The 20,222-nt window shown below is 37.2% G+C and overlaps 1 protein-coding gene across 1 annotated transcript in view; it reads right to left on the bottom strand.

The window, feature by feature from the left end:
- Positions 1–19,546, bottom strand: part of LOC136881942 (glyceraldehyde-3-phosphate dehydrogenase 2) — a 38,802-nt gene extending 19,256 nt beyond the window's left edge. The window contains exons 1-5 of the mRNA XM_067154409.2: positions 19,396–19,546; positions 18,779–18,872; positions 12,665–12,788; positions 7,341–7,456; positions 5,384–5,638 (exon numbers count right to left, since the gene is read on the bottom strand). Of these exons, the coding sequence (XP_067010510.1) occupies positions 5,384–5,638; positions 7,341–7,456; positions 12,665–12,788; positions 18,779–18,856 (573 nt within the window). The 5' untranslated portion in view covers positions 18,857–18,872; positions 19,396–19,546. The remainder of the gene's footprint in view (positions 1–5,383; positions 5,639–7,340; positions 7,457–12,664; positions 12,789–18,778; positions 18,873–19,395) is intronic.
- Between the last annotated feature and the right edge of the window lie 676 nt (positions 19,547–20,222).

The following is a 20,222-nucleotide window of genomic DNA, read 5'->3' as shown; positions in this document are numbered from 1 at the left end:
ACCTTACACCACCTGAACTAGTCTCCAAGAGCTTCAAAAATACTTATTTCGAACGCACCAGTGATCCGAAGATGATTCAGTGTGCCAGAGTAACAAAGAATATGATACTGATATGAGCAGCGGCGAGGACTGTGCATCAGACAGCGAAACCAACGATAGCGACACAGCAGATTTTGGGTGAACAGTTTACTGGGAAGTCTATTTCACTATAATGCAATAAATTTTGCTAGTGTAATATTTTAACTTTAATGCTCTGATTAATGACAATTAACTTAGTAAGTCGATTTTTATTTTCAGACTGGAGAAACGTTTGCTGAACTGTTGCAAATAAATCACGAATCTTGATTTGGACCATTATAATTTTATTGATTATTACATTTATTACCTGTATAAAACACAATTTAGTTATAAATTCTTTTCAGTAATATTATACTACAAAGCAGCAGGAGAGAATAAAAAGTTAGCAGAACTATGGAAGAATCCAAATAAACAATACTGAAGAAATGCCTGAGGAATGGACTACAGCAATAACCCAGCCACTGCACAAAAACTGTGATGGATCGAATCTCAGTAATTATCGGGGTATCTCTCTGATGTTACTTATAAGATTTTATCTAAAATTATATATACAAGAATTCAGGAACAACTTTACCTGGAACTGGGAGAAAAATCAGAGGATTTCGACCAGGGTGAAGCTATCCCGATCAAATCGTCAGTCTTAAGTGGATCATGAAACACCAGAGTTTGGAACAAGAGATTAACCATCACTTTTGTTGATTTCAAAAAGTTTATGACAGTATTCATCATGAGTCACCACTGAAAGTCCTTAACGAATTTGGTTTACACCAAAAACTCAATCTTATTGGAATCACTCTTAAGAATACTAAGTTAAAAGTCAACTTTAGAGGTGAATTGTCTGAGCCATTTGAAATCCATGCTGGACTGCAGGGAGATGGACTTACGCCATTATTGTTTAACTGTGCTCTGGAGAAAGTCATGCGAGAATGGATAAAGAAATGCCATTCAAACATCAAGATAAGCAGAAATATTAAACTTTATTGCCTAGCATTCACAGGTGATCTTGCATTACTAGCAAGTAGTGTGAAAGAAGCTAAATTTCAAATTGAAGAATTCTAGAAAATTGCTGCAAATCTCATTTGAAAAGACAGAATGGTGCTGATCTTCTGTATTTAAACACCAGCCATTCACCTCGACAATGGTGAACAAATTAAGATTGTGAACAAGTTCAAATATCCTGGAGAACTTATAACCTGGAACACTAAAGAGAAAACATCGATCTACAGCAAAACATCTAAACTGAAAACTGCAGTGTATAACCTGGCCAACTTATTAAAAAAAATCTCCACGAATGCTAAATTTCGACATTACAAGACAGTTGTAAAACCCAAAGAAACTTATGCTAGTGAAACACACTTATGTGTATCCAATCAATACGGAAATGAAACTTATAAATAACGATACTGAAACACTCGTCAAGTTGAACTTTAAACCAACAACCGATAAATTGCAGAAAGTAGATAAAAGAATCATCACGACAATCAATAGGAAACACCAAGTTGATGGCCAATGGAGATTACCTAATGAAGTGGTATATCATGAAAGCGAATCAATAATAGATACAATGTGGCAAACGAGAATTGCCTTTTTTTTTTTTTTTGTCATGTATTCAGACTGCCAGAAACCCGACTGGTGAAGCAGTTACAGTAGAAGTCCGTTGTAGCGAGAATTCATAACAGTGAAAAATTTACTCGCTATAACGGATTGTCGTTATATCCGATTTTTGTATGATAGTCGGAAAACCCTTCATGCACTTTAAAATCGGTATGAAACGGCAATCAGTTTGTTCAAAACTTGCGTTTCCGAAGATGATATCCACACTACGGCTTACCTGTTTGTTATTTTTCGTAATCTGATACTACGTTAAAGTATGTTTAATTTCATTCTGAAAAAAATATATCTCCGAATTTAAGATGAACCCCACTTTTTCCTTCAAAAAAATTTAAATCAGGCTCAAAAAGAAGTTTGTAAAAATCATACGAATGCCTTGTCTTACAGTAGGCCTACGCATTTTTTTACTATCTTTAGACGCCGAACACCGACTTTCGTCACGCCGTATTTATTTTTGGCGGCTGCACAATTATTTATTTCCGCGGGTTTAAGGACCATTAATTCAACATTGGCATCATAATACCGAAGAGAACTCGTTGAAAATTTTCCGGCAATACCTATTCCACGGGTCTCTACAATACAACGATCCATCAGGAAATTATTCTTGCTGTCTATAAAACTTACTTTTACGCAGCGTCTCGCTTGTCGGGTTCGGCCAAATTCAGCGGCTAGCGATGTATTGGCCTAATCGCGAACGTTGAAGGTCAACGAACGAGTTTATTGCGCCACAGCGTGGTCATTCCGCCCTTGCGTTTTTCGTGCACATACCTCACAATGTCGTCTTCGACTTCTTTAAAGCGTCCTTGTCGCGGACCACTGAATGTATTTTTTGTACAGTGCGAATTATTTTAGCTCTTTGTCTTCATGCTAACGCCAAATATTGGCTTCAGTTCGGCCTATGCCGTATTTACTTGCGGCTGCACAATTCTACATTATCGTGTTTAATAAACATTAACTTATAATTGGCATCATAATATCAACTAGAACCTGTTGAAAATTTGCTGGCAATACCTTTTCCACGTATCTTTACAATACGGCTATCCATCATGAAAATATTCCTGCTGTCTATAAACCTTAATTTTACTAAGCGTCAAGTACAATAGACGCGTTATGACTGCCACCGAGTAGCCATGGCTTTTCTAAGAATTGAAAGGGTCGCACGCTTTGATGCCATTCTGCAGATTTGAGAAACACACGGGCTCTGTACAACCGGTTGTCGAGGCTAGCGATGTGTAGTAAAGAGGTGGTCGTTCATTGTCAACAAGTTCTGTGCGCGTGTGAAAAGAAGCAGCGTGGTTATGGCGGTAGTTGCCAGTGGTATCCATTAACTTACTGTTAGGCTGCGAATGCAACAACCCTTGAGTTTTCGCATGAGATTCTGGGGAAAAAAAAGTCTTGGATTCGGAGAAATACGGTATCATTCCAGAGACTTCTGTGGCAAACACCTCGGCTTTCTTCTTCAAACAGCGTCACCTAACCTAACCGTATATGTAGTCTATCATGAAAACATATTTGAAATGCATGTAGAGAAATAACCTCCTCGCGAAAAATTTACATGTAAATAGCCATAACTAGTCGCGAGAAGATATGGAATATCCTCTGAAATCAGTGATGTACTCTGCCATATCCTGAGGTGTATCACATTATTACTTAATTTCCGTATATAACATTAAAATTAAGATATCGTTTACTTCAGTCTTTATTTTTAAGGAGTTAACAACTGCTATCGGCCACGTTATTTAAGCATTTATTACGAAAACGTATTTTCCTCCATTTCAAATTTTCTTTAGAGAACAGCAGTCAATGGGTACAGAGATGCCAACTTTCAAGAAAGGTAATTCGTAATGCAGCCGTTAGGGCAGGGGGGTGGGGGAGCGGTCGCAGATTCCCCCCCCCCGTAATCTTACTAACTTACATATCATTTAATTTAAAGCTTGTAGGTTCTGTTTGGTAAACGTACATTGGTGACATGCTTTTTCTTTTCATATCATGTGCATCCTCTGCACTAACAGAGCACTTAACAGTTCGGAGTTCATATTAGCACGAAATTCAGTCTTGTTCTTCTTCATCATGCGCATCCGAAACACACTACAAAACACATGCGAATGAGATTTTGAGGAATGCATTAAACAATGCCATTCTTCCGAGTATACCTCCCTAAATTTTTCAACTATATTTATTATTAGCGTCACTAATAGCGGTAACGTAATCACACGTATTTTCCTGCACAAGAAATCGCTTCATTATTTCATTATTTCGCATTTCGTAACACACGATTAGTATATATCCTAGAAGAGCAATATATGTAAATTTGGCAACCAAAATCACAATAAATACATCTTCAACAGTCACGCACACAGTATTCACAATTAAACTGTGTTTGTCACCACTTTACCGCCAAAACAAAGAAAAGAACTCGCATACTTGCATGGAAGTCTGATTATGTGACGAACAAAGACAACAACTCCGCAAGATATACCACTTCACAGGTGCCTATATTTCCGGAACTGGAAGCACACTGCGTACACTGCGTTCGGCGCGTGAAAACTCGAAATATTCTTAAACGTGGGACAGGAAAGGGGTATAAATTATTACTGAGAAATCCGAAAATAATATTCTGAGAATTCAAGCTGCCTTGTGCATTCTTTTGAAGACTTCATACACTTAGATTTAAAAATCAACAAAAAATCGTAATTTGTGGTGTGTGATTCGTAAAGGCGTAATTAAGATGGGTAATTCGTAATTATTATTATTAAATCTTAATAGTTGGCATCTCTGTGGGTATTACTAAAACTCCAACATCGCCTTTGAATGTCAACGAGAGAGCTCGCAAATGCACAAAGTGAGAAAACTATACTGTACCGATGATCGATAACATTTTGTTGCAAACGTTTCAGTTTTCTTATTCAAACAGCGTGACGTATCCTAACTTAACCGTACTATACGTATGATGAAAACGCACTTCAAGCGCCAGTAGGGAAATTATACCTTTCTCGCTATAAATTTTCATAATAGCCTTTCCGTAATTTAACTAGACGCGACAAAACAAACTAACCTCTGAAATCAATTAAGCACTCTGCCATATCTCAAGGTGTATCCCATTCTTAATTGCAGTATTTAGCCTCAAAATTAAGCGGCGGTTTAGTCAGCCTTATATTTAACGAGTTAACAACCGTTATCGGGCACGTTATTTACGCATTTATTACGAAAGTATGTTCTCTTTCATTTCAAATTTTCTTTACGGAACAACTGTCGGCGGATATTACTAATCAACTCCGACATCGCCTTCGAATGTCGACGAGAGAAATCGCTAGTGCACATAGCGAGGAAACGATGCCGAAGGTAATCGATCGCATGTAATATCATCGCTGGGGTGCATAAATATCGGTAACGGAAAAAATCGTTATTAATATAGGAAATGTTGAGAAGCGTAAAAAAGTTACAATGGCGTTGTTACTACATGCCAAGCTCAATATAGCGGACTTCCATTGCAATCTCTTGGCACAGGGAACTCTACCTGTCTGATGATGGAATACTGCATCAGTGTCACATGAATATTATGTCTGAAGGCATGACACTATACAGGAATTTATGTTTCAGATAATCTTAACGTTTCAAAATAAAAAAACAGTCCTAAATTAGTTCGGATTACCAGGATTCTACTGTACTATTGGGGTAATTATAACAAATTTACCTTTCCAGATGGTCCATCAACAGTCTTCTGTGTTGCAGTGATGGCATGTACAGTTGTCATCAGACCTTCCACAATCTCAAAGTTATCATGGATAACCTTGGCCAGAGGAGCCAGACAGTTGGTAGTGCAGCTAGCATTTGACACAACCTTGGCCGATGGGTCGTAAGCATCAAGATTCACACCACACACATACATAGGAGCGTCTGCGCTGGGTGCAGAGATGATAACTTTCTTAGCACCACCTTCCAGATGAGCCTACAAAATGAATCGCACTTTACACAGAAAGTTTTAAGGATTTATTTTAAAATCATTTTGATATTTCTAAAACAGAGATTAACAAAATTTTCCAGCTGACAACTCTGCCCCTCATACTATTACCAGGGCTCTGATCTCTACGACATGTAATTTTTATCCCAACTTCTCATAAACCTGAATTGAATTTTATAAATTTTTTGGTCATATACATGTACAACATTTTACCATTAAGTCATATTTGATCAAAAATAGTATAAAAGCTTGTTCTTGGACAAAGTTTATAGTCATTTTCACAGATATTGTTGCAACAATGCCAAGAGATTTTGCTTGAATTTGATTATTTTGGATTTTGTACGAAATATTTTTTGCTTATATTGAAGTATTAATTCACAGGTTTTGTCTGGCAATGCCAAGCGATTTTTCACAAGTTTGGTTATTTTGTGCTTAACCCTAGACCGAGCGCGCTGGTTGTTTGTCAACCAGCTCTCTACTTTACGCCATAATTCCTAGAACTGTCAGTCTTTCACCACCTCACAACTAATACCTTTGCTCTCACTCTTGACCTTCATTTCAGTCGAATTTCGACAACAGTGGAAGCGATATGTGAGTAATTATTTTGAGCGAAATCTTGGAACCCGAAGCTGGTTGACAAAGTCAACCACGTGCCTGGTCATGTAAGTAAAATTATTTCTTCAAAATTTCCTTTCCTCTGTACTTTTCGGGTAATTAGGGAAGGCCAGGCGTAATTACAAGTGGTATATTTCTATTTTAGGTCTTGTTTTGTCAATGATGAAGACATATGTGACATTGAGCCAGTTGTCCGATGAAATAGAGGACTCTGCTTCAGATTTTTTGAATGGGCAGGAGGAAATTATAACTGTATCGGATCAGGATCATAACAGTGATATGGAGCAGGAGGCCGATTAGGTCAGCGAGATCTATGAAGACGATAACGAAAGTGAATTTATCTTCGTGAGATGGAGGAACTCGAGGATAAAAAACAAGGAATATTGTAAAAATACTGCCAAGACCGGAAGGGGAGGCGAGGAAGGTATCAGCAGAAATTGACTTTCATGCAGTTGATATATGCTGAGATGGTTGATGAACTATTATACTGGATTAATTTGTACATTTATAGGAAGCGAGAGGAGGTGAATTACAGCCGTGAGGGTGATGCTAAATTTGCGAACCACAGTGAAATTATGGCCTTGCTCGGGGGATAAGGAGTGAAAGATTTCTTGGACATGGTAACAAAGTTTATTTTTCATCCAGTCATTTTTGACTATTCTATCTGATCATTTCATTGTATAATTGCGCAAATATTAAAATATGACCATTATTTTAATTTAATTATGTACCTACTGCTTAACTCATTTTAAATAAGCGCAGTATTCATGTCCATATCAGAATTAGTCCACATGTTCATGATTATCCATTTTAAGTACATTCATATTAATCACTAATACAAGATTTTAATTTTATTTGAAGAATAACATTGAAACAAAAGATAAAATGCCGTTAAATGAAATGTTTATGCGATTGAAAGCCTGTAAACTACTGAAAACTTAACTGGTTGACTGTCAACCGCACGCCCAGTAGTGTGACAAATTGACGCGCCCGGTCTAGGGTTAAATGAATTTTGAAGGTTTTGCAAGCAGGCAGTTTTTAGAACAGAAAGGGGCAGAAGTGAAGGAAGACTTACTGAAGCTTTCTCAATTGTCGTGAACACACCAGTGGATTCAACTATGTATTCAGCACCAGCCTTGCCCCATGGAATGCTTTTGGGGTCACGTTCAGCATAAACATGAATCTTGTGTCCTATGGAGAAAGAAAAATCTAAATAAATGGAGATGGTTTGGATAAATTACAGCAGATTATGAAATATACCAGACAAAGTATAGAATTATAAATGGAGGGAAGAAGGACATGGGTAGTGCCAGATCATCTGTCAGGGTTGGTTACATCTCTACACTGCAATAATATACTTGTCATCTTGCTTTCCTCCATACCAATTCGCATATCTCAATTTTATCATTCTGTGTCAGACTTTGGCTGAATGGTCAGCATACTGGCCTTCAGTTTAGAGGGTCCTGGGAGAGATTCCTAGCCGGGTCAGGGATTTTAACCTTCATTGGTTAATTCCATTGGCTCAGGGGCTGGGTGTTTGTGCTGTCCCAAACATCCCTGCAACTCTCCCACTACACATAACACTATCCTCAACCACAAAAACATGCTGTTACACATAGCAGTTGCAACCCACCCTCATCGGAGGGTCTGCCTTACAAGGGCTGCACTCTGCTAGAAAGAGCCACACGAAATGATTATTTTTTCATTCATTGTACGAAGTTATTAGTCATCCTCTCCTGGCTTTCTTCAAATCACAATATTGTTGACAGTAGTGTTAAGACTTCACAACCGTAGTACTGTGCATTTTGTGTGCACACTGATCTGTGTAAGAAGGTGTGGGATACAGGAAAGAGGCCAAATGAATGGTGCAAATCCAAAATCATCCCTATCTACAAGTAAGGAGATCTATCAACTTCAGCAGCTATAGGACAGTGATGCTAATAACTCTTGCTAGTAAAGATTCCTCCAAATCAAGTCTGGAGACCTTCCAACTGCCCCAAATGTTGGAAGAGCAGAGGGGGTTCGTGTGGGGAAAAAGCTTAAGGGATCAGATTTTGAATATTCAGCAGATCACGCAGAAGGCTCGTGGGCTCAATATACTGATGTTCCTATGCTTCACTGACTAGAGGAAAACATTTGACTAATATGGTAACCAATATGGGATATAATGTGCAACACTGGTAGTTCCCGACCATCTATCGGGATGATATTGATTCCCATAGGGAATCTGAAATATTTGTCTCGAATGAGTAAATTTATAACACCAATATAAACTGTCTGTTATTGGACCTGCAGATACACGACGTAAAATGCCCTTGCCGGAAAAAGACTCATTTAACGTTTGTATATCCCTGTGGGATAGTTTTTATTCATATTTCCAGTAGTAAGTCTTCTGGCTTAACACGTTATTTTTTGTTGTCCCCTGTAGAAACGTCTTAATGTTGTTTTACTGTACCGGTATATCATAAAGGTCATAAAAGAATATTAAAACTACACTATTCATAAAATAGACATCCGTAAGTTCAATAGTAAATTTTAGCAATAGTCCAACATATATGATGGCACAGTTAATACAGATTTAAGAAACATTTTAAGTTTACTTTGACAGCAGTACTAAATAACGTAATTGAATTTTGCAGTAGAACCAAGGATTGAGTATTAACACTCAAAACAACATTAGGCCTAATATTGTTGATAAAAAACTTGAAACAGGGCAAGTCATATATGCATAATTAATATGTAATGAAGATTATTTACTGACAAGATGAATGTCAACATTCATTTAAGACTGATCCGTGAACACTTTCACAAGATGTACTTTTATAAGCAATGAATATCAAATGGTATCCAACCAGTTTTGCTTAATTCACACGAGCTGAACACAATAACCATGAATCATTTCATTTTTAATCTACACATATACACAATTTCCAAATTATGAACTGAATAGCTGTAAACATGTACGACAGGGAAGAAGTGCTTCCAGTGTAAATAACTTTGTACCTCACCATTTAATATAATTGTACTGTGAAAAAATATCATGAATAGTGAAATTAATGCCTAGAATACAGTAGTTTGAAGCAGGCTCTAACTTAAGTTGTGAAACCTTGAAGTATATTCTAACCACGGCAGATCAAGGTTTTTTTTACATTATTGGTGGATACCTTTTCCCTTTCATTAAACAAAACATCTTTATTTGAACTTTGGCATCACCTTGTCTGTGGATGTTTTCAAGCCAAAGGGAGACCAGTCTGTTGCTTTTGTAGATTACAGTGAGCTATGTTCCTGTTTTCTGACTGGGTCGTGAGAGTTAACCGATTTCTTTCTCTGAAGTAGTTTCTAATAAATGTGTTGTGCGTTTCCTTAACTGATCTACCAATGTATGATCTCTTCATTTTTTTAGCTTTTGCTTACCTTGTTTAATATACACCGTTTCCTTTAATCGTTGTACATATACCCATCACAGGGAATAACTGCAGTGTGCATATGACAAACATATTTCATAGATGAATTCTCAAAGATGAGTTCTAATTCCTAAACGTTTATTCCCATTATGTGCTTCTGATGCTGCAGAAGCAATCAGGAAAACTGCAGTAAATTAAATTATGCCAAGCACAGAGCTGACATAAGTACTGATCTAATGAACCCTTCTGACTTACACCGTTATAAACATAATATAACCATCAATAGTACACCTGTTGAGTACTGCATGTAATATCTACTTTACTTGGATTCCCCGTAAGAATTTGAATGAGAGGTCAATTAACCCTCCTAACAAATTAAAGCATCAATGAAAAATACATTTTGCAGCCTGAAGTCTGAATACATGGCTTATATTTAATTAAGTGTTAGAGCAGTTGCTGAATAAATTCCAATCTCATCAGTTCAAGCAGTTTCAATAAGCTAATGGGCAGTGGACAAAGTAGTGAACTCATTGAAAGTCCATTATCTGATTTCCAAACAGCTATATTAATCCATAGCAAAATAATTAGTAAGAACTACAAAATATAAAATTACAGCTAAGCAGTTTAGGTGTCATATCCTAAGCAAATAAGTTATAACAAAAAAAAAAAACTACCCACAAAGTGTCTATCATCAATTCTATACAAATTAGGCCTACGTATACGGTGACCAACCGTCCGGCATTAGCCGGACATGTCCTTTTATAATGCTTGTCCTCTGTCCAACAGGCTTTTATTATTCGCTACTAAATGTCCGGCTTTTTGTATATTGTGTTAATTATTCAGTTTCCTATTGCAAAGCTATCTTTGTTGAATTTCCTCCATTTCAGTCTATATTCTGGTTATCCCTTGTCAGTATACATCATTTATTCACTTTGTTATTTGATGTGCATGTGCTCTGATTTAATCAGTGATGAAATCTTGTAATGCAATTGCAAGTTGCACAAATCCATTCATGTTCTCCCTCCCTACCCTGGCTTTCAGATTAAGATGGTTATTTACCAAAGTAAGCTTTTATGATAAGCTTGAAAATAAATGTATACCTCTTAAAATCAGAGAGTTTCTGAAATCCCTTCCTGAAAATGGCATCCAAGGAGAAAAGCATTGCATTTTTAGAACATGTTGGTTTTTATGAAATGGGCATTCACCTATTAAAGTGGAGTAATCCTATGATGGAAGAGTGTGTTTCCAATGGATGAAGCTTCATAGTATTACAAAAATTTGAAGATCTTCCTTTTCTCGAGTATTTGCAATCTAATGGTATGGAGATAGACTATTCTAAACTTTTTGGCCAATTTTGTAATTTTCAGAATTACTGTACACTAGTTCCAAAACTGATAAACAACATTTGATAAGCAGTGGTGTGAGTTTTTCAAATGTAGCCCTTACACTGAAATATTTAGCAAGCTGCTTAAAATTTGACAGTTGCATTTTGCTACTCCAGGTTGCAATGCAACTGTTGAAAGAAAAGAGTTTTCCTTCATTAATGCACAGTGGTCAGAAGAAAGAAGCCGTTTGCTGACCGAGTCAGTTAAGGGCATATTTTTTTTTTTTTTTTTTTTGCTAGGGGCTTTACGTCGCACCGACACAGATAGGTCTTATGGCGACTATGGGATAGGAAAGGCTTAGGAGTTGGAAGGAAGCGGCCGTGGCCTTAAGGTACAGCCCCAGCATTTGCCTGGTGTGAAAATGGGAAACCATTTTCAGGGCTGCCGATAGTGGGATTCGAACCTACTATCTCCCGGATGCAAGCTCACAGCCGCACGCCTCTACGCGCACGGCCAACTCGCCCGGTAAGGGCATTTTAATAGTGAAGTTCAAATTTAAAATCATACCATGTCGAGTGTTTTAGAATTATATAAGTAAACAATTCACCTTTGCTGTTGAAAGTGGGTGCAGAAGATAAGTATCAGCAAAAAATAACTTCAGCATCTTTATGAACATAAGTGTAATAATGTATGTAATACTAAACTTTGCATTTAAAAAATTAAATTCCATTTGTCCTCCATTTTTAAGAAAAGTCCTTTTTATTAGAAGTCTGCCCTCCATTTGAAAATTTAGAGTTGGTCACCCTGCCTACGTATGCAATCGGAACTGCAAAGAGTTAAGAATTACAGCCACAAATAAGGCAAGGAGAATGAATACTAAGTGAATTTGTGTACACCCCGCAATGATGGCGAGCTTTTTAATCACCTATCACTCCTCCTACCAATCTAACATTCCTGGCAGTACCAGCAATCGAACCCAGGCCTATGACAATTATCGACATTTCTTACAAAAGAACAAGTGTTATATGTTCCTATATCTGGTTTTTTTTTTTGTTGTTTCCAACAAGATAATCCTTCCGAGTTTAATTTGAGTTTTTTCAAGTATTTTGTTAATTTTATGTTCTATCTTTAAGGCTGAAGAACCAATGGGGTGAAAACAATTTGTGTGAATTTTATTAATTTTTTCTTTTCAGACACTTGTATTGACTAAGATGGACCAACTATTTTTTCTTTTAATTTACTGTCAATATAGAAAAACTCAAACATGAGATTCTTACATTGCAATGGCAGCCAAAAGTGCTACCTGTGAGAATGATACTGCAACGACATTATATGGAAGAGTACTCATCATTTGTAGGGTAAGATTGAGAGACAAAAACAGCAATATACTCTGACATTTTTCTTATAATTTAACATATTTTCATCAAAATTAATATTTTTCAACAAAACTACAATGTAAGGGGAATAAGTATGCAAAGTTTGAATGCCCTGGCTTGTTGGAAAGCCTGCAAAAATCCTCAAGAGCCATAGTTAAACAGAAAGCATGATGGATATTTATATAGATAATTATTGGTTAACAAAAATCATGTTTATAGATTAGTATAATAAGATACAACATAACTACCAAGCCATCCAAATCAGAAATTGTTTTCATGACCTAGGTAACTTACCATTGACAACCAGGCAGTCTCCTTCAGCTTTCACCTCTCCCTTGAAGCGGCCATGAGTAGAATCATACTTGAACATGTACACCATGTAATCCAAGCCAATGAAAGGGTCGTTGATGGCTACAACCTGTGCAACAGAAAACACGATTAAAACAACGGTACACAAATATTTCGATTAAATATATCCGCTTTCTTAAACTTCATATGAACTCTTAGGGAACAAAAATTAAAATCTGGGTTTCAATGAGGACAGAAACACATGTCAACTTTGTGTCAGAACCTGAGAAACGTTAGAACTACAGACTTCAACTGTTTAAATTCAATGGCTCTGTTGATGCAAGTTTGGCGCCTGAATTTGCTGGTTACTTCTTTATGACCAATTGGTCTATTTGTTGTTGATTTTGGTGGAACAGATTTTTGTATCTCTTTGTGGGAGCCTTTTATTCCTTAAATATTTCAGGACTGTTTTCAAAACTAACAAGGGGAGGTCAAGATGTCTGCACCACCGATTTTGTTCCAACTTTGTAGGTTGCGCTTCAGTTTTTTTTTTGCCATTTGCTTTATGTCGCACCGACACATAGGTCTTGTGGCGACGACGCTTCAGGTATGAAGGTGGCGAGCTCGAGTCACGCTCGTATCAACTTGCTCCCCCCCCCCAGATATTTCCTGGTCCCCTTTTTCGTGTTGCGAATGAGAGCAGAAGTTAGTCACTGTCTGACCACGTTGTGTTGTGTAACAGTTGAGTGCGGTGCAATCAGACTTGCTCATCCTAAGTTTGATCGGTATGAATTATGTTCGAAGTGAAGTGTTTTTGAATGTGAAGCTATGCAAAGTGCCGAAACGAGTTCCCAGAAGAGCAAGCAACAAATAAACAGGTAAAAGGGGCCATGGCTTACGTCAAGCACCGTTATATAAATTGCTTACTGGATCCCGGCGACTCTGTAGAGATTACAGAAAAGGCTGAATTATAGGGAAAGAAAATTTAAAATCTAATTTGACAATAGAAAATAAATTTGTAATAAATGAAAAGGTATTCACCTGCGATGGCAGTGACGACCAAGGTGCTTTCAAAGAAAAGCTTCTGGAATATATTCCTCTACATTACAAGTTAAATGTTATAAACATGACTAGAGCGCACCCTAAATGGAGTTTGCAGACATTACACAATACAGGCAGCTCTCGGCAGAAGTGAATATGGGATCTGGCGATATGGGAAGAAGATGTCAATAAAAGGCACAACAGAGGGACAAATGTAAAACCGACTAATGGACTTGTGATCTCTTTAAAGAGACACGCGAGAACAAACTAGTCACAAGGCGTAATTTGCAAGAGTGGGCACTAGCTGCGATGGCCCAGTTTGAAGGATTTGAATTCAAGGCTTCAAATTCATGGCTTAAGAAATTCAAAAAAAGGAACAAAATCCACCAAAGAATAATTACGAGATACACTTCTGGATATGACTCCGCAAAGATGGAAGACATTTTGGCTTCTGCAGCAAACTTTCAGGCGCAGGCTCGCGCACTGATCCAAAGTTTTGACAGACACATCAGAAATACCGATCAAACAGGTAAATTTTATATATAAATACACAAGTTCACTTTAACCTACAATACAGCAAATGGAAAATTATATTTACTTATATCTTTTTCAGGCTGTCAATACAGTCTACAATTGACAGAACATTGGATATCCAAGGTTCGAAGGCTGTGTTAGTCAACCAAAAAAACATGAACAGTCACTCATTCATACACGGCCCAGAACGCACTTGCAATGTCTGGAGAGTTGTTCTCTAGTTTGTTTGCAAGACTCCAAAGGCTCTTTCGGACATGTTCAAAAAATCAATTGATGAGTTTCTAAAAAAAAATACCCTAATGTAGACGTATTCTGCTCAAAATCAGGAAAGCTGTCAACACACTTATACAAAGAGTACCTTAAAATGTTGAAGCGATGTGTTGGAGAAAGATATCTTTTGTTTGAGGACTCAAGGGGAGGCCAAACCAATCCCATTACTGACGAGATATTTCAAGATGCTGAAGGGCATCCAGGCGACTGGAGTGGGACGATGATAAAGGGTTACCAACCTGCACTCTAAAAAATTATCCCTCCCAAGTGCACTCCGTTAGTTCAACTCGGCGATATCTATTTTTATAAGACAGGTTAAGCTACTAATTAAGCGTACCCATAATGCACCTTATTTGATTGCAGAAAACTGAGATTAACTCCCGCAAAGATTGTATAAGAATTCGCTGTAGTCCATCACAAACTGTCTGCTCCCATTTTTAAAAACATGTTATACCCATGGTATGATGGGAAATTGAATGATATGATAAATTTCCCTAAATGTTAACCAAGTATGTTCCCCACAAGATCTCTTGAATCCATGCAAATGTAAAAATTCTGCATTTATCATTTGTGCGAGATGCCATACCCCATTGTGCTTCTCTTGTTTTAACAAGTTTCACCCTGGATCATGCAAAGACACTTAAAAAGCACTTGTAAATGAAAGTTACCAGTTTGTTTTAACAGTGAATAGCGACTTCAATCATTATGCGCTCCTCCCCTCAAAAAGAAATTATTGCAGTAACCAAAATAATGTGGCAGAGCATCACAAAACTCAAAGGGCAAAGAAAAAGGAGGAAAAAGGAGGAAAGAGGGGTGGGGTAAAAAGCTGGTAGCAGCAACACGACTCAAACTTGCCGTCTTCACAACTGAAGTGGAGAACCTTAACCACTTGACCAATGTGCCACAATCTGTTGTTTGTTGGTACCCATTGTGCTAAACATAATTCAACATGCAAGATCTCTATGCCGATCAAACTTATGACGAGCACTTCTGGTTAGATCGCCCACAACTGTTGCAAGACAATGCAGTCAGACAGTGAATAACTGCTGCTCTCATTCGCAACATGAGGAAAAAGGGGATCAAGAAAAGTTGATACGAGCGTGACTCAAACTCTCCACCTTCACAACTGAAACAGAACCTTAAAACACTCTACCACTGCACCACACAGTCTCTTGATAGTATCTGGGATACTAAACCTCTAACTTTTGACATTTTCAAAATAGCTTTTTTCAAAAATTTGAGAGTTGCGCGCTACTACTTTGCCAGTGTGTTTTTGTACTACTAGTACTACCAACTTACAAAATTTGAACAAAATCATTGATGCAGACTTCGTTACCTCCCCTTGTAAGTTTTTAAACTGTTTTCTCTTAGTGAAATAGTGTCTTCACTCATTTCTGTCTTCAACTTATTAGTGCTTCAAAGTTTTGGAGTATAAGATTTTCGTAGTCTAACTTAACACTTCCTTTACAGGCTATTCGGTGGACAATTTAAATGCCCAGACTAGCCTTTTTTTAAATAGGTTCAATCCTGGCTCAGTCTGTTTGTATTAGGGGCTCATAATTGCCACACTGTGTCGGTAGATTTACCAATGCATAAAAACTCCCATGGGACAAAATTCCAGCACCTCTGCAAACCATGAAAGTAGATGGGACATAAAACCAATATCATTTTGGTGAAAAGGCATAACATTACTCTAATAACATGCTTTGAATAGATCTGATCACAAACAAAGCAAAAAAAAAAAAAAATCCATGAATTCACAAGAGATTACTTTGTGAATTATGGTGAAGACAAACAATAGGAAGGCTGTGTACTGTCACTTCAGTCTATGAATTACCTAATTTGTACAGGGGTACATTATCAGATTCCCTGTCACTTTATTCCATTTCAGGTCGAAGTTCATAACCCAAATCATTATTCAATAGCATATCAATTTCATCATTTGTTACATTTCATTTATAATAATTTGCCTTTGGTTTGTTATATTCCATGACACTGAAGAGACACCATATTTTACATACTCAAACACACTGATGAATGTTTAAAAGAAGAGGCAATGCAAGAAAAGTCGTACGAGTGAATTTGAAGGAGAGTGTGTTTGAAGGACAGTGTGTTTAAATGTGCAACTCTTGATGTTTGCTTCTGGCACATTAAAAAACTAATAGGAATAAAATTCTAACACTGCAACATCTGTTAACACAGAAAATAAGATATTAAAAATGGTTTATTAATAAAACTGAATCTTAAGTGTATATCAGACAATTTTGCTCACGAATCACCACCAAATCTCAAGCAAGGCTCAGAATATTTTATGGAGTGTGTGTTGTAAAATTAAGTTATTGTTCAATATTGGTAATGTTAGGACAGAATTCTGGAATGATTTACCAGTTGAGTACATCACCGTCTAGCCATAGATCAGTCTGTTTGGTTCCACATTCCTTCATGAAGATGTTCACTAATGCAGTGCTTGGAAATGATTGCTGCTCTTTCGAGAGGCATGCTACAATTACAGTATGTATGAATTACTGATCATTTCTCTAATGAATTTAACATGTTCATTATAGACTGTTACGCCTTTCAGCGTTCAGTCTGCAAGCTTCTCAATTACTAAAGGCCTCCAAAATACTCTATTGGTAACTAGATCTGTGGCATCATTTAGTTCCATACCTCTTATCTTTAAATAATTAGAAACAGTAACCACTGTGTTTCCCTCTACTTTTACCCTCCATGACAGTCCATTATTCTCCCATGTAAATTATCCTCAATTCGCCTCACACGATCCCACCAAAGCCGGTTTATGCATACACTTCCATCAATCTAGTTCACTCCTAACATAGCCTTTTATCTCCTCATTTCAAGTACCCTCCTGCCAGTTTTCCTCCCCACCTGCTTGTACCAGTAACTCTGGCTAATTTCACGTCTTACTTCTAATGTATGAATGAGATATCCTTAGCCCAACCAGCTCTCTGTACAGCAAAGATGGTCTGAAAACATACTGGTGTAAAGATAGTTTCATCCGGAAGCTGACTTCTTTCTTATATAATACTGTTGATCATTGCACCTTTATTCAGTCTTGCTTATATACTACCATCCTGGGAGAATACACATCGTAAATACTTGCAATGTTCTAGCTGTTCCAGTTGTGTATTCTCAACCTGACTTTTCAATTCTCTTAAGTTTCTTCCCTATTGTCATCATTGCTTAAAATCAAATCAAAATCTCTATTTGCAAATGAGGTGTCTACCTCTGTGGCAAATGGTACACTAAAATACATTATTGTCAAGCACTAAATATTAAATTAACAAGAGAAGAAAAATTTTCTATAATACAGTATTATACAATATTATAGCAGTGCAGAAGAAATGTTCAGAGAAGTTCAATACTGCAATCTGCTTATTCATTTGCAAAATACTGGTGAAAGCAAAAAGGCCTGCCTATCATTCATTCTTTCTTAGAAAGGGCCAACGCAATACTCCATCACCATGTGGAGTTGGCCCAAAAGTTAGCTGGATCCCCACTGCTCTGCATCAGCTCTAGCCAGAGTAATATCTGAAAGGAGGGTACCAAACCACCATACAACATGGGGCAGCAGCAAATGGGTGTCAAAGTCTATTTATTTATTTATTTATTCATTCATCAATTGGTGGAATTTTTTAACCAAAATTAATTCCCAGAAGCACCAATATAGACAATACTACTATTACTACTAAGTATTTCAAAGCAAAATTTGGCAAGATTCGCCAAATTGATATATTACATATGGAGTGAATGGTACTGCAAGGAAAAATATAAATTTCCTTCAGATCAAATTATGCTAGCTGCTGTCCATAAACATCAAATGTTCTGATTGCATACATTATCAAGTATCAACCATATCTTCTTTGGAAACTAACAAATATATACTGCTAAAATAGCAAGTATATAAAACATCTTTCTCGTTTATACGAGGTAAGAGCTTTCACATTAGGCTAATGTTAATTCAAAAAAATTCTGACAAAGCCCATTTAAAATAATTTCTTAATCAAAGGATTGAAATGTGAATTTCTGAATCTTGCAGGAATGTAGGCTACCAAGCTTAACATTAAAAGAGAATTAAGTTTTGATCTCTTACACTCTGCTTTTGAAACGGATGTAAAGTAACATACCATTGCCTACCCTTTACATTTTGTACTGGACTCCTACATAAGCAGAAAATAACGATCGGTTATTCTCTCTAATATTAACGAATAAATATATGAAGTAACTAAGAAAAAAAGGAAAAGTAAGGCTACTTACGGTTGCACCTTTCTGCAGGGCAGCCCTAAGAACAAGGCGGCCAATACGACCGAATCCGTTGATTCCAATCTTGGACATGATGTATATAGATTTTCTAGAAGAAAAATAAAATTATTATTACTATTGTTATTATTTACAAGAACGTCGTGGGAAGAGCTATGGATTAGCAAGCAATGCACAGAAATAGCATGGAGAAGGATAATTGAGAAAATTAATGTCATCAAAATAACATTTTTCCGTTATCACTACCAATATAAAGCCGAAAGCAAAATTAAATCTTAAATTTCCAGGAGGGAGCCTCGATTACAGTAGGCCTATGCAAAGGTCGTGACAAGGTCATTCAATTGCAACAGTACCGGCACACAGTTCACTGAATCATGAAGCAATGGCATTTAAAAAGTAACAATTACACATATTTGCACTTCTAATATCCAATCATTGATCATTTGAGGATACCTTCCCTTCCAACAGGGATACGAAATTGCTGTGTGCCAGCAAGGTAGATACAAAAGACTTCACTTCATCATATAACCGACTTACATAACAGCACTATTCACACATATTACACCTTATTACAAAGCTAGTATCTACTATTGCGATAAATATATTATATTCACCAAAAAAGCCGGAAAGTTGATAGAGAGCACGTAACACGTATCACAGCCGGGCGCACAGTGTCACTTCAAGGGCGAAGAAGGAAGAATCCAATACCGGCCGAGATATAAATGCAACCACGATCACGTGATATCCCCTCCTCCTGATGACGGGCAAGTATTGACGTCAGAGGGCGCGGTGCAAGAGAGGAAGTCGCAAAGTTTTTTGTTGTTATCAGAGAGAGTACGATAAGTACGGAATAAGGGATTTAATGGTCTCAAATTTGACTTCTGTAGTGACTATTTCGTGCGAAGGAGTAACTCCGTAATGCGACTGATCAAAATTTCGAAGAATGAAAATTAGTGAATTTAAGCACACTTCACAGTGGGTTAAATCCGACGTGATTACATTGGAACGACAAATGGGAAGTGCAAAATTTACAGTACCCCCTTTGACATCTAACGATTTGCATTTTAAAAAATGTTGGATGACTTACCAGGTATAATTATTTATTCTGTAAATCGCAAAGCAAATACAACTTACCAGCGCAGTGTGCAAATTTGAGATACGGACTTACGAAGTCAGTTTGAATGTTGCGGTACAGCAGCCACAACAAAGCTGAAAATTTTAATATCCCCCAGTAAGCGTTGCATTAAAGAGCAGCGCGTCGGCTTCTCACCGCTGGATACCGTGGTTCAAATTCCGGTCACTCCATGTGAGATTTGTGCTGGACAAAGCGGAGGCGGGAGAGGTTTTTCTCCGGGTACTCCGGTTTTCCCTGTCATCTTTCATTCCAGCAACATTCTCCATTATCATTCGATAGCATTTATCACTCATTAATAAATCACCT

The sequence above is a fragment of the Anabrus simplex genome, chromosome 1, assembly GCF_040414725.1.
Source record: "Anabrus simplex isolate iqAnaSimp1 chromosome 1, ASM4041472v1, whole genome shotgun sequence".
Classification (NCBI taxonomy): Eukaryota; Metazoa; Arthropoda; class Insecta; order Orthoptera; family Tettigoniidae; genus Anabrus; species Anabrus simplex.
Note: the sequence above shows the minus strand (reverse complement) of the source record. Positions and strands in the feature narration are given on the sequence as shown.